Consider the following 14,154-nt stretch of genomic DNA (forward strand, 5'->3'; position numbering starts at 1 on the left):
AGATGAACCCACCTCTTGCTACTTGTGGAGTGTTAGAATTTCCAGAGGATTGGAACTGGATTTATCCAACTCAGGGCAATTTCTCATTTAAACAATATTACCGGTCAGTTAATTATGAATGTTCTTGCTAACTAATTAGAAATATTTTCTTGATAAAATACAACATAGCAGAACACTGGCAGGATAGTAATGGATTGGGATGAAAAACGATCTCTAACGGTGGAAAGTTGATAGGAACTCCTGAGACTTCTTTTTAAATGCGTAGTTGAAGTTTTGCAAATTGACTTGAAACAGATCTAGCTGGGGGTAGCCTTTGTATTAAACCCCTGGCTGGGTGTAGTGCTTGCTCAGCAGTCAACTTCCTTGAGAAGGAGAAATCTAAACTGCTGGCCAGCTTCCCTTCGCCTAGGATGCCTGCCACTGTTACAGGGTGACACATACCAGAAGAGTAGCTGTGTTAGTCTGTATCTGGAAAAACAAGAAGTCTTGGGGCCCCTTATAGCTGCATTTGACGAAGCAGGTCTTTGCCCACAAAAGCTTATGCGCCAAAGAATTAGTTAGTCATGGGTTTCCCAAAGTGTGGTCTGCAGCCCAGTACCCACACATTGAAAAAATTACGTCTTTCGAAATTATACACATTATCACTAGGTACTATTATTATTGCAAATAAAACAGTGAAAATTTATTCATTTTTAATTTTTATATGCCTGTATATTTTTGGGCTGCAAAAAAAAAAAAACCTGAAAAACACCAGGTCCCAACTCGATAACGTTTGGGAAGCCCTAGGTTAGTCTATCCGAAGTCCCACGACCTCTCCTTGTCTCTACCACCCTCGGCTTTTCAAGGGGGCTGAAGGACGTGGCCCGTTCCTGGGTGGAGATGATGAACAGGGTGAGTGGGGATTCGGGAGGGGAGGAGCCATTGGAGCGCTCCCTTTGCCACGTGCCGCCTGCTGCCAGGCCTCGCCCAAGAGTTAGCAGCGGCCAACGTGGCAACCTCGCTCGCAGCGTCGGAACACGTGCGGCGGCGCCGGAGGCCGGCTGGCTAAGGCGTCACGCGGGGGACCCGCCACAGGGGCACGCGCAGCTCCGCCCCCCGGCCTGCGATTGGGGGAAGGCCCGCCAGCGCGCGCGCGCTCCACATGCCTCTCACGTGCTCCCTGCCTAGCCCCGCCTTTGCATACATGCGGCGCCCGGGCTACCGGCTCTGATTCCGGGCGCCGTCCGGCAGCAGTAGGGCGGGACTGGGGCTGCTAGCCAATGAGCGCTGACGCCCTTCCTTGCGTAGAGACGTAAGGAGGCGTGGAGAAGGCTGGGATGTTTCGGCTCCTCTCTAGTTCGCCCAGTCGGTGGGGGTGGGATTGAGTCGCGCGGGCGCCGGGCTGAGGAGCACGAGGTGACGTAGCCCCGGGACGGGTCCGCGCGCGCTGCTTTCGCCCCCACCGGCCCGGCTGCTCCGTGGGGCGGAGCGCGGTGCTTCACTGCTCCGCCCCGGCGCCGCCAGCGTGGTGCCGGGCGCGGTGGCCCCGGGGCGGGAGGGGGCGGTGTTCCTCGGTGCTGGGCTGGCGGGGAGCCGCTCCTCGGAGCCCCGGGCCTGGCTGGGCTTTGGCGGCGAGGCGCCTATGACAGAAGGGTCGGCAGGAGGGGGTGACAGGCGGCGGGTGCTCGGCCTTGGGAATGGGGGGGGGGCGGCTGAGGGGGACGCGATCACCCGCCTTTAAGGCTGCCCTCAAGAGGGCTGTGAGGACGTGTCCGCTGAGGGCAGGAGGAGAACGAATGGGCTTCCCTGGTGCAAGGAGAGCTGCGAGGGTGGGGGTGAGGCTTGTAAGGAAGGCGGGTCACTGGGACGGGCTTCCAGGGACCCTGTGGGATCCCCTCCGTGGAGGCTTTGAAGGACAGGGCTGGACGAACATCGCTTAGGGATGGCCTCAGGCACTAGGGGGAGTAAAAACGTGGCAGCCTGCCAGGGTTCGTGCCTGGCGAGCCCCCTTTGTATTTACTTCTGCAGGTATCCGGTGGTCACAGCTCTGCCCGGCCACGGCGGGAGCGGTGAAAGTAGCAGGGGTTGGGACGCAGTTTCCCATGGGAAACGGCGATCCACAGGCAGCTAGTGCCGTGGTTGGCCCATAGTTGTGGAGGCGTGGGGCCGCCAGGGACTAAACTGGATGGACTGGATCCAGGCCAGTATTTGCCTAACCAGATCTAGAGTTACTTGTTTCCGCCTCAGCGTTGTGGGCTAGATTTGATCGCTTGTGATCCCTTTCAGCTGGCCAGGTCTGATTCTGTAATGCTCCTTTGGTCCACATGCAATAAGGAGGAGAGGGTCGAGTTCAGGCATTACTGGTTTTTGAAAGATATTTTGTAATAAGTAATTTTGTATCCCACTCACCTTGTCTATAGTGTAGCAAGTAACACTAGTTTAGCAAAAAGGGAAATCCACTTGTTACACAAGTGTATTGAATGCTAACAAAATAACAGCATTTTATTTGCAGGTCATAAGTCTTGTTTTGGTTATGGGCTAGTTTGATTTTAGGACCTATGTTCTATGAAAGACTCTAGGTTTGAGGGAGCAGATTATATATCTCTTGCAGGTGGGTGGGGTTTTTTGTGTGTGTGTCTGTATATGTGCGGTTTTTTCTTTTTCTTTTTTTTTAAACTACCAATATGAAGACCAAAAACATTCTTTGGACACCGAGTTTGTTTGCTGTAGGCTGCAGTTTCGCTTGAAGCCATGTCACAGTCTTTTTACTTGTGACTATATAAAGAAAGATGTATTAAAATTTATTGTTTATTTAATGTGAAGTAAACTCATTAATCCCAGAAGTAATTGAAAAGGGAGATGAAGAAACTCAATCTCAGTGTTTGAGTGAGTATAATACCTAGTATCTGATACTTCATTTAAAGTGAGCTTTGCTGAGAAGATCTGTTCATGGTTCTGAAACCAGGAAGAAGCATAGGGTGGGTATCGGGAACAATCACTGCGCTTTACTGGAGAGTAAAGGTGGACAGAAGGGTATGTGTATGAGGAAGTTTAGCACGTGGAAGTGGTGATTTGCTGAACTTGTGGGAGGAAGAACACCAGAAGAGATTAACTTCATGACATTCACTGAGCCAGAGGACTGATGAATGTATTTACTTACCAGCCTGAGGCAGGTGAATTGGATGGAAGCATAAAAAGGAAATGTGGGAGTTCTTGGGGAAGAAGAAAGAAGATAACTAAAAGTACAGTGAGGGAGTTTAGCTTGCTGTTGTTTAATTATATTGGCTTTTAATTTCAGGGTCTGGGTTAATAGTGTTGAGTGTAGAAAGTCTCTTGTCCTTGTGTAAGGGAGGTGTCATAATATTAAATCTTTCCTTGTCTAAAATCTCATCTACCAGGAAAGATGAGGTGATTCTTGTGTCCATGTTGTAGGTTGTTCATTGTATTCTTTATGACTCTGTGTGCCAAGGTGAGATTCAGAAAACAGTTAGCCCTGTCTGCTGCAGTGCTCCTGAAATATGTCCTTTATCTTAGCATTGTCTTGTGATTTGCTCAGGACCAAAGGAGATTAGTGGAGAAAGAGAGAACATTCTTTCTCTTTTGTTAAACTGACACATTGACAGTTGACAAATATTTTAGGAAAATATTGTCTTTTTAATATTGAGGGTGTACATTAAGATGAATTTGCCCCTCCCACTCCGGTATAGTCTCTTCCTCCATGTGCAAAAAATCCTTACTTGATCTTGTATGATAAATGACATTCATGTAATCAAGTCTGTGAGGCTGAAGCCCTGACCTCCTGTGATTTGAGAGAGATCCTCTCTCTTCTTGCAAGGATGTCAGCCCTGGATGTAATGTTTATGTACTTCAGAGGTGGGAAGTGCTGTTGTGGTTCCCCCTCCCCCCAGCATTAAGCTTTGGGCTCACTTGAGATGATCCCTGTGACAGTGTGTTGTGTTAACATCAGACCTCTGAGTTCCTCCTAGAATTTTGATTTTCAGAGGACAAGTAAAGAGGAATATGTGAAGTAAATATAAACTGGGTTTGTGGTGAGATGATAGTAGCAGTGGTACACAAAACATCCCCAGGTAGACTATGTCCTTTTTAAACCAGTCTGATATAAGGCATTTAATCTGGTATGTGATGCAAGTGTATAGAAACTCTTCCTCTAATGTAATTTCCTGGCTTGTGTAAATTTGCATTAAAGCAGTATTACCTGTCGTAAATGATTGTTCACACAAGCTACCTGCTGGGGTTTGTGTGTGTGTGCGTATGTTAATAGGGAAGTTTTTCCTCTCACTTGTATAGTCTTTGGTCCAGGGTTGTGTTAGAGAGGTGGGAAGCAACCTGTGGTCCACGGACCATATGTGGTCCATCCAGGTTCTGTATGTGGCCTGAGAGACGTTTTGTTTACTGTTGCCCCCATGGGGGGTTTTCAGGTAGGTTTTTCCTATTAGCATTCCTAAAGTGACATGTGCCTAAAGCAAGGGCACATAAAGTGTGATGAATGCTGATTGCACACCATATTAACTGTGAGAGCCATGTACTCCCTCTGCATCCAATCAAAGCACTGGTGTCAGTCAGTAGGCACACCCTGCAAATTCCCGATACACAAGCCAGTTAGCAAAACTAATCTGTCCCAGGAGGCTGTTTTGATTATGGCAATCTTGTGGCCCACTCAGTAACCTGGGTTGCCCATCACTGTGTTAGAGCTTGCAGCTTGGGCTGCCATCTCATGATAAATAGAACTGGGCCTGGTTAGTATTAATTGTTGAGGGGCTTCCCAAGAACCCCTAGGTGCTTCAGGAGGTGAAAGTGAAGGTTCCATAGGTGGCATTCTTCCCTTTGTCTGTACAGAAGCGGCTCTCAATGTGATGTGGGAAGGGAAACTGCTGCTAGAGCTGAGTGTTTCTTTCATGAGGTGTGACACTGGAGGCCTGAGCACCTGTGGTTGACGGAGACCCTGATTGTAGTGTTTTCTTAAATGGCTATTTCCTTACAATGAGTATGCTCGGACTAGAAATGTTCAAAATGGCTCTGTAAATGAGAAGCACTAGATAAATGTATGGAGCTCGTTTTAAGAAAGAACAGTGTGTGTATGTTACTGGTGTTTTGAAAGCCTGGATTTAGAAACAGGTCTCTGCAGGGTGCGGCTTTAGGGAGAGTCATAAATGTCTACTTTGTTTAGTCAAACATAGGGCAAGATACCATATATCTCTTGAATAGTAACAGAGAGAAAGCCATGCTAGTCTATGTACTATCAAAACAAAAAAGCAGTCAAGTAGCACTCTAAAGACGAACAAAATAATTTATTTGGTGAGCTTTCGTGGGACAGACTCACTTCTTCAGACCATAGCCTTTGAAGTGCTACTTGACTGCTTTTTTTGTTTTGATCTTCCTCTTGGCGACCATGGCAGAGGGGTTGGGGGGACACCTTCCTTCCCTTTTAAAGACCAGGTGTTGCATTTAAAAGTGGGGTCGTGGTAGTGGTGCGGGAATGTTAAGCAATAGTTCAGCCTCCTGCAATGGCCCTGCTGTTGGGTTTGATGTGGTTTAAACAAACACAGTTGTCTGTCTTCCAGTTTCACTGCAGTTTTGCAGTACAGTCATTCATCTAAATAAGACCAAATGTTTACTGAGGACTTAAGTTTAACAGGGAGGGGATTGTTTTGTATTCTCAGGCTTAGTGTTTTCTTCTACAATGCCAACATGAAACTGTGGGAGAAGGCGGGGGGAGGTCCCTCAAAACTGGTTTTTGATAAAGGTTTTTGCTATGTAAACTACCAGCACAAATCACTTGTATAGTGAAGTATTTGAAAAGCCTGTATACAGTGTTGGGAACAGTGTTGAAGATCTCTAGTTGCTTAAGATGTGATGGGATTGTGGTGTGAATTAAGTTTTACCATTTCACTTACTGTCTCTCCTGGAGAGAAGGGGGCAGGAGATAAAGTTCTTGGTGCAGGTTTTATATTAAGCAGGTATTTGGGATGGGAGTGCGGTTAGCATTGTTAGAATGACAGTTCCATTTACCCACTCCCCTTTCCCCACCCCGCCCACTTCCACTGGGAAGTCAAAGGCGGGAGAAGCCAAATGTGTAATAGCAAAAGGCCTCAGATATAATACATTTATTTATTAAGCTGACCAAGTCTTTCATCTTTTCTGTGGTAGACAACAATGGTAGGTGAAGATAACAGTGCTTCCGTAAGACACCGCCAGCAGAGTTCTATGGGGCATGGGGCTCCTGAGAAGACTGAAATGCAGAAGAGATCTGAGGGAGAGAAGACATTCCAAAACTCAAGCAACGGTGAGGTTATTTCAGTAATGGTTCAGGGTTATCTGGACTTTTATCCCATCCTAGTATGGCTCGCAACTCTACTGCTAGATGTCAGGCCTCTTACCATCGCCTCTGTTAAAGAGGAATCCCAAAATTCTCCCACTGTCACACTGGGTCCTGGGGTATAGCATGTTGTGTACTCACTGTGATTCTTAAGTAGGGCTGACTGGACTGGAGCCCTGCCAGTCTTCCCTTCAGGAACTGTGACCAATTTGTGAGTATGGTGACACAAAACAGTCCTTTCAAGACAACATATTTTTCAATTTCACAGTAGAAACAAAGCGGAATAAGAGCAAAGGGTTATTAACATGTGCATGTTAAGCAATCGGCACATGTTTTATGCAAAAACTAGGGAGGCTTATATGGAACACCCCCTATGCTGGAGGCTTTGTCTGTTTTCATGCTGTCATGGGTTGCTGTCTTCAGAGAGCAGATATTTTATCATTCCCAAGTGTTCTTTGTGGTTTTTTTGGCTTCTCTTGTTCTGAGTTGGACTAGTTTGTGTAGCCCAACAGAAGCAGAGGCAGAAAATCCTAGTTAATAACCCTGGGTGTTGGCTAAACAGATCCTGTCTGAGCAGCTGTTCCTTTTCCCGTGATCAAAGTGTCAAGAATCATCTGCTGGACTTAATCCTGGTAGTCCTGTAGTAAATAGTACAATAAGAAATTGCTGGACGTACATATAAAATAACAAAAGCATCTCCCATACATTTCACAGTTTCTCATTGGCTTGATGAAGGGACTCCTGCCAAGTTCATGCCTCATTTTTGGTGCAAGTCCAGGTACTTCCTTGTAGTTCACTTGATGTGTGGGGTAATAGGATAAAATTTTCCCAAGCTGGCATCATAAAATTGATTACCCAAACTCAGTGTGAATTCCCCTGTCATCTTTCCTGAATTCCATTCTGTAAAGCGAGAGTGGGGAAATTAGTGGCCTGTGGGAGAGATGCCTTTCACCAAGATTAGTCCCTAGTGGGCTGCCATATGCTTCATTTACTGGTGCATCTTCTGGTGTAGCTGCCTGCAGCTCTCATTGATTGTGGTCAGTGGGAGATGTGGGAAGTGGTATCCTGGTCCACACCGTTTCCTGCAACTACTATTGGCTGGGAATGGCAAACTGCAAGCAATGGGAGTTGCAAGCAGCTGCATCTGTGGATGTGCAGGTAATTGAAGCATCTGGTGGCCCACCAGGGTAACCCTGGCTAGCTATGTTCATCCCCCACCCCCAGCTGCTTGTTGCCCATCTCTTCTGTAGTATTTGAGAGTAGAATTTGGAGATATCGCACCTGTGCAGGAGGGTAGGGAATGGCCCATTATGTAAGCTAATGCCATGTATTGTCTGAGTTTTCAGGGTTGGAGTGACTTTATGGAATTGAAGGCTTTTTAAAGGGCCAAATGGAGAAGTAAAGCACAAATGTAAAGGAATAGGGTTTATTATTGTAACACCAAACAATGAAAACTCCAGTAGAACCTCCAAATACAGTGGCTGTCTTGCTCTGTTGAGTGGAATGAGTCTTCAAATAATCCTAATCTTGAGACAGCAGTTTTGTAGTCCCCCGAACTCCTTATTGTTGCTGCTAGAATGTTCAAATAGGCATTGCTGTGAAAAATATACCTTCTTCCAGAGTGTAGCTAGAAGACTACCTCATGCTTAGACCCTTACCAAATTCAAGGTCATAAAAACATGTCAGACTATGAAATCTGGTCTTCCTCAATGATACTTATCTTTTTTGGGCTTTTACTATATAGATTTCACTGAGGGGAGACCAACATTTTTCTAATCAGGGGACCTCTCTAATTGCAAGAGCTCATGGTATTGCCACCCTTATTTCTGCACTGCTTCCCGAGATGGGCCAGTGGAGAGTGGCAGCTGTTTGTTGATCTCTCAGCACAGAAGGGTGGCACTATGAAAATACACTGCCTTTCTGCTCTGCTGCCTTCGGAGGTGTGTGGCTGAAGAGTGGCAGCTGCTGATAGAGGACCCAGCTTTGCAGGCAGCACCGCAGAAGTAAGGGTGGCAATTCCATACCAAGCCATCTTCACTTCTGTGTTGTTGCTGGCATCTCTTCGATCAGAGTTGGGCTCCTGGCCAGCAGGCACCACTATCTAGCTGCCCAGCTCTGAAGGCAGTTTTACGGGCAGCAGTGGTAAGGAAGTAAGGATAGCTGTACTGCAGTCTACCTTACAGTTGCCTGGTGCCCCCAACTCTCTTTTGGAGTGGGACCCATACAATTATACTACCATGAAATTTCAGATTTAAACAGCTAAAATAATGAAATGTACTAATTTTAAATGCCTATAACCATGACATTGACCAAAATGGACCCTGAATTTGGTAGTCATAGTTGCACTGTTGAATGATTTTTGCCACAGGCATCCAGTTCATTTTGTTTCGGGCTGGATTACTTCAGCTTGCTTTATTAAGGCATGAGTGTTAACGTTATTCAGAATGAAGCGGCCAGCCTGATTTGTCAGCATTGCCCACCAAGAACTCTTCATTCTAGCAGTGCTCCTGTTGTTACTTCGGCTTTTTATGGAATTAAGTTAAAAACTAAAGTCCTACCTTTTAATTCTCTCTGCAGCTGGCTCTTGGCATCTGAGTGAGTGCCTCTTTCCTTGAAAACTATATCTTGGAATGTCTATGTTCTTTGGGCACTATGCAGCTATCATCCTTGAGGGTGAAATATTTTCACTGGGAAATACTGTAGAGCTTTTTCTGCAATAGGGGCTGGGGCTTTGAAATTTATCGGAGGATAACACTGATCTTGTAGGCTTCAAAATAGGTAATATTTCAGTTTAGTTTTCCCAAATTACAAACATAAAAGAGCTCAAAGTGGAATTGGAAGAGTTTATAAACAGTAAAAACAAAACCCACCACCAGATTATCTAGGAGGAAGAAAAAGTGGAAGACTACAAGTAGCCAATGGCCTAGAGTTCTTAACACTTGTGTGGCTGTATTAGTCTCTGAATTTCTACTCTAGCTAGACCACATTCAAGATGGGTGCCTTTTATGAAAAGATTGGAATATAAGTTAGGACATCAAGTTTATATGTAAATTTATGAATCTGATTTAAATCAATTTTGTGTGTTTGGAGACCTGTTCCTTTTCGATCCACATTCCTGGGGTTTGCTTCTGGAACCATTGTTATGTTCTCTGTGAAAATCAAATGTAAAGTTGCTTTCTCTTACAGAGATCGCGTAGGGTCCAACCGAAGAACACCAATTATTCTAGGATCTGTCTTTCTTTGCTTCTCTTGTTATTGCAAAACCATTGGCATTGAAGGAAGGCAGAAAAAGACACCTACAGTTGAAAGATCCTTAATCTAGATAATAGTGGCTCTTTCTAGCTTGCCAAGGAAGCAGTCACATGATGTGTATGTGTCTGAAGCTTTAATCTAATTTGTTCTTGGACAGCAGCTCAGTGACCCATGCCTTCTGTGACCTTTATGTACTTTAATTACTCAGCTGAGCTGTTAGTCATTGTGGACTCATCATATGCCTGTACTGACTGGGTGTAAAAATTAGTTTAATTTAGTAAACGGAAACAAGGCAATATCTTGAGAATGCATTAAATTGAACAGCACGGTAGCCTTGCAGTGGAGTAATGTTGGGTTAGTTTTACTTCAGGCAGGTAGCTGCACACTGGAGTAATTTTAGATTAGTTTTACTTTGGGCAGATAGCATTATATTGGTTGGTCAAAAGGACTGAGAATTGGGACTAAGATGTCATCTCATGTCTCTTCCTTACTTGAAGTGGCTAAGTCTGTAGTATAGAGATCTTTTGAAAGAAGCCTTTCTGGAAGATCTCTTTTGAAAAAGTGTGTCCACACACAAAAAAGCAGATCAAAAGGGTGATCATCTGTTTCAAAAGTGTCCACAGAGCCCCTGCTTATTTTGAAAGCATGGGCCAGGGGCCAAAAAAATCAGGTGCCGTGAGAACGGTTCTTTTGAAAGAATGGCCCTGCGAAGCGTCTATGCTTTTTGTGTGTAGATGCTCCACAGGATCTTTCGAAAGAGCCCCCTTCTTGTGGAAGAACTTGCTAGTGTAGACACAGCCAGTGTGACCTTAGACATACTATTTAATCACTGGCTGCTTCCCCCTCTATAAAATAAGGATAATTTCTCTGCCTGGGTAGAGAGGTGTAATATTTTAAATTCTTTCAGATCTGTGGGTGAAAGGTGTCTTACAAATACAAAATATTTGTCAAAGTCCTGGGACTATCTTTGCATTAATTTTTCCAGTTCAAATACCATTTCCAGCCATGTGTACTGTGTCCTGTGCATATAAAACACCTGCTAGAATTGTGCATATAGGTAGCTATCTTGCTGTCCATTGTGCATACAGATGGGTTTAAAGATCTTCACATGATGTCATTATTGGGGGCTGTTTGATATATTCCTGGGGGGTTTGCAATACATGAGTTGAACATTTTGAGTCTTATATGAATTCTGAAAGAGAGGATTCCCATTTCTGAATAGGCCTTTTAAGCGGGATTCCAGGAGTGACGCTCTTCACCGCATAGTCTGCAGTCATGTTATCTTCCTATAGTTTGTCATCTAAATGTTCTGAGGCTTGTCTTTGACATGTTTCCTTCTATTTTTCTTCAGGTGGGGTCGTCTTGTCATTATTCTTGAGTTATTTGGCCAATAGCAAAACTGCTTGCTGAAGTCTTGCTACTTAATGACCACCATCAGTAGTGGCTTCTGCTCACTGCATTGTGATTAAAAGTGTTCCAGTGCTCCACTCTTAACTTTATAGAGTTTACAGAGTGTTCCACTCTTAACTTTATAATATGTAACTTTAAGCGACTCTGGGTTATAGCGTGGTTCTAGTCTGTAATACAATTCTATAAAAAGGCAACTTTTCTACTAATCTAGTTGCTTTGTGGACTCATTAGCTACTCAAGTCATCAGTTATGAGAGTAATCTTTTGTGGTTTTTGAAACGCCTTATTAATGTTGTAGAGCCAACACACTTGAGTTAGCTAGAGCAGTAGTTCTCAACTAAGTTGCATGTATCCATGGGAGCACTGCAGAGGTCTTCCAGGGATACATAAAATCATCTAGATATTTGCCTAGTTTTTACAACAGGCTACATAAAAATACTAGTAAAAGTCAGTACAAACTAAAATTTCATAAGATGACTGGTTTGTGTGACTTTATGTGCTATACACTGGAATGTAAGCACAATATTAATATTCCAACTTATTTTATAATTATCATTAAAAATGAGCAACTAAGTAGTTCTTCAATAATAGTATGCTGTGGTACTTTGGTATTTTTATATTTTTGTAAGCAAGTCATTTTTAAACACAGGAGAACTTGAGGATACACCAGACAAATGAGAGCCCTGAAAAGGGTACAGTAGTCAGGAAAAGTTGCCTATCTTCGGTTGGTCTTAAAGGGCCTATAGATCTTGCGCACTGTAGTAGTCTGTTACTTTTTGACACCTAAGACTTGTCATTTGTGTGTAAATAACAAGCAGTTCTGTGGCACTTCAGAGTCTAAAATTCATGAGGTCATGAGCTTTCATGGGCAAAACCCACAGACGAAAGCTCATAACCTAATAAATGAGCTAGTCTGTAAGGTGCCACAGGACTGCTTGTTTGTGGAGCTTCAGACTAACGTGGCTACCCCTCTGAGACTTATTGATGTGTGCTTACCTGCTCTAATCTTGTAAGTAACTTTTTTTCTTGTTAATAACCTTTTAGTTAGTTTTAACAGAAGATTGGCAAGACATATAAGATGCAGTTAACCTGGGCTGTGTGATCTGTTGGGGCTGGGAGTAACATGAAATTTGATCTGAATTTTGGTGCAAGGGGCCATCTGTTACAAAGGTGAGTTTGTCTGGGTAGCAGAATAGACTGGATTGCTAAAATGGGACTCAGTGAAGCTATGTTAAGGGTGCAGTAGTGTTTGAGGAGTTCACACTTGCTGCATTTTTGGTGAAATTTAATCTTGAAACAGTGAGTTTGAGGTTTGTGCCCTGGTTTTGTAATAGTCTGTCCTGAGGTTGGCACCCATGTTCGTGAGCCATTCCCGATAGCTTGATAGTGATGCGTGTGCATTCTGTGGTGTTGTTCATCCCTCCCAGATGTCTTTGTCCACATCACAAGGCCATTAAATACGCAGGTGCTACTTGTAAAATGTTCACTAAGCCCTATTACAGGAAGCCCTCAAAATACACGATTTTGAGTTGTACGTAACTTGCATTGACACGAGTTAAGCGCAACTCAAAATTCGTCTCCCCCCAGCCTCACTCACCACTTGCTCATGCCTCCAGATCGCTCCCCCCACCAATGCAGCCCCTGTTCAACCCCCCCATACGTGGCTCTGGTTCAGACCTCTTCTCCCCCACCCGCCTTTGCCCTCCTTGAAACCCACTGCAGCCTGGCTCACTACCCCCTGCATGTGACTCCTCTAGCTCAACTCTCTCCACGCATGGCTCTGGCTCACACCTCCTCCCCACCTATGGTACTACTGCCTCCCCACCTGCGTGTGGCTCTGGTTGAACCCCTTCCCCTCTTCCAACACCCCAGGACTTACCTTGCAACATGCGTTCCACCGGAGAAGAAGCCACCCCCTACTACGCGAAATTTGACTTACACGAGCGTTCGTGGGAACGCAACCCTCCCATAAATCTAGGGTCTACTGTATAGACAAATTTATTGGGAATGATTGCAGCGTGACTGCACTCAGTACTGGTTTGAACATCTTACCACAACTCCCACTATTTTTTTTTCTCTGAACCTCCTCACGAGTTATGCTTTGCCGCAATGCTATTATGTACAGCTGGCCGAAAATAAAACCTATTTTAGTCTAAGGGTAGCTGTCATGTCTTATAAACAAATGTAAACCAAAAAAAGACTCTGCCATAACAACAGACAGAAAACCTGCTGACATTATTTCCACTGCTACAATGATTTAATATTCCTCCCTAACATACCTTTCAAGATCCGTGGCTCCTACACATGCCTATCACAACATGTGGTACGCCTCATCCAGGACACTGTATGCCCTAGTAACACTGTGAGTGAAAATAGATAGTTTACTACACTCTTGAAAGGACTCCTTTGGAAAAAATAAGATAAAAAGACCATGTCACCTATGGATGAACTTTTCTTTTTTTTTCTTCCCACAAAGTGATCTAGCCTTGGTTCTCATCCTCAAACAAAACTTACATAGCACTTTCAAAAGACAAGTTGGAAGCTTAAATTCATACCTTGGCTAGACATTAAAATGAATCTTACTAAATATGCTGGTTTTGTAGCTTATGGCAGCAGTCTGAAACCCTATAACCTTTGCCACACATACAGAACGTGCTGTCCCACAATTGAACGCCTTATGCCAAAGTTCTGATATTTAGCTATGGTGCTCCTTGTACTTTTCCACACATGAAGAGTTTTTTGGTTCAATAAAAGGCATTACTTCATCCACAATGGAGAGAGAGAGAGAGAAACTATAAACAATAGAAAAAGTTGTTACCCGCGTGCAGAAGTACAATGTATTATGTTACAACTATAAAATATTCTCCAAGCATAATTGATTATGCAACACTCTCATTGATCCTGCATTTCTCGTGGTATGCTGCTGTTCCAGTTTCTGAATGCCTTTTCTGCTGGGTTTAAAGTTTCCCGATAGCAGTAGGAAGGCTTTAAATACATAACCAGCATTACAGTGAATGCAAATGAATACATGGATGAAATTTTGATGAGCTGGTTGTAAACAAGCCTCTCTTTAGTAAGATGAACTAGTATAGAGAGAAACGAAATAAATATTGGCCTAATGTTTTAACTTTGGATTGTTTGTAGGAGGAGGTTCAAGACTGGTTTCTACTAAAGTCT

At 44.1% G+C, this 14,154-nt stretch overlaps 1 protein-coding gene across 2 annotated transcripts in view; it reads left to right on the forward strand.

The window, feature by feature from the left end:
• The first annotated feature begins 1,301 nt into the window (after nt 1-1,301).
• SOAT1 (sterol O-acyltransferase 1) overlaps nt 1,302-14,154 on the forward strand; it is a 45,821-nt gene continuing 32,968 nt past the window's right edge. The window contains exons 1-2 of one of the 2 annotated variants that reach the window (XM_075003216.1): nt 1,302-1,395; nt 6,148-6,283. In XM_075003216.1, coding sequence (XP_074859317.1) covers nt 6,154-6,283 — 130 coding nt within the window. In that variant the 5' untranslated portion in view covers nt 1,302-1,395; nt 6,148-6,153. Of the gene's footprint in view, nt 1,396-2,758; nt 2,866-6,147; nt 6,284-14,154 lie in introns of those variants that run through there. The other variant, XM_075003217.1, reaches the window with a different exon arrangement.

The sequence above is a fragment of the Carettochelys insculpta genome, chromosome 9 (genome assembly GCF_033958435.1).
Source record: "Carettochelys insculpta isolate YL-2023 chromosome 9, ASM3395843v1, whole genome shotgun sequence".
Classification (NCBI taxonomy): Eukaryota; Metazoa; Chordata; order Testudines; family Carettochelyidae; genus Carettochelys; species Carettochelys insculpta.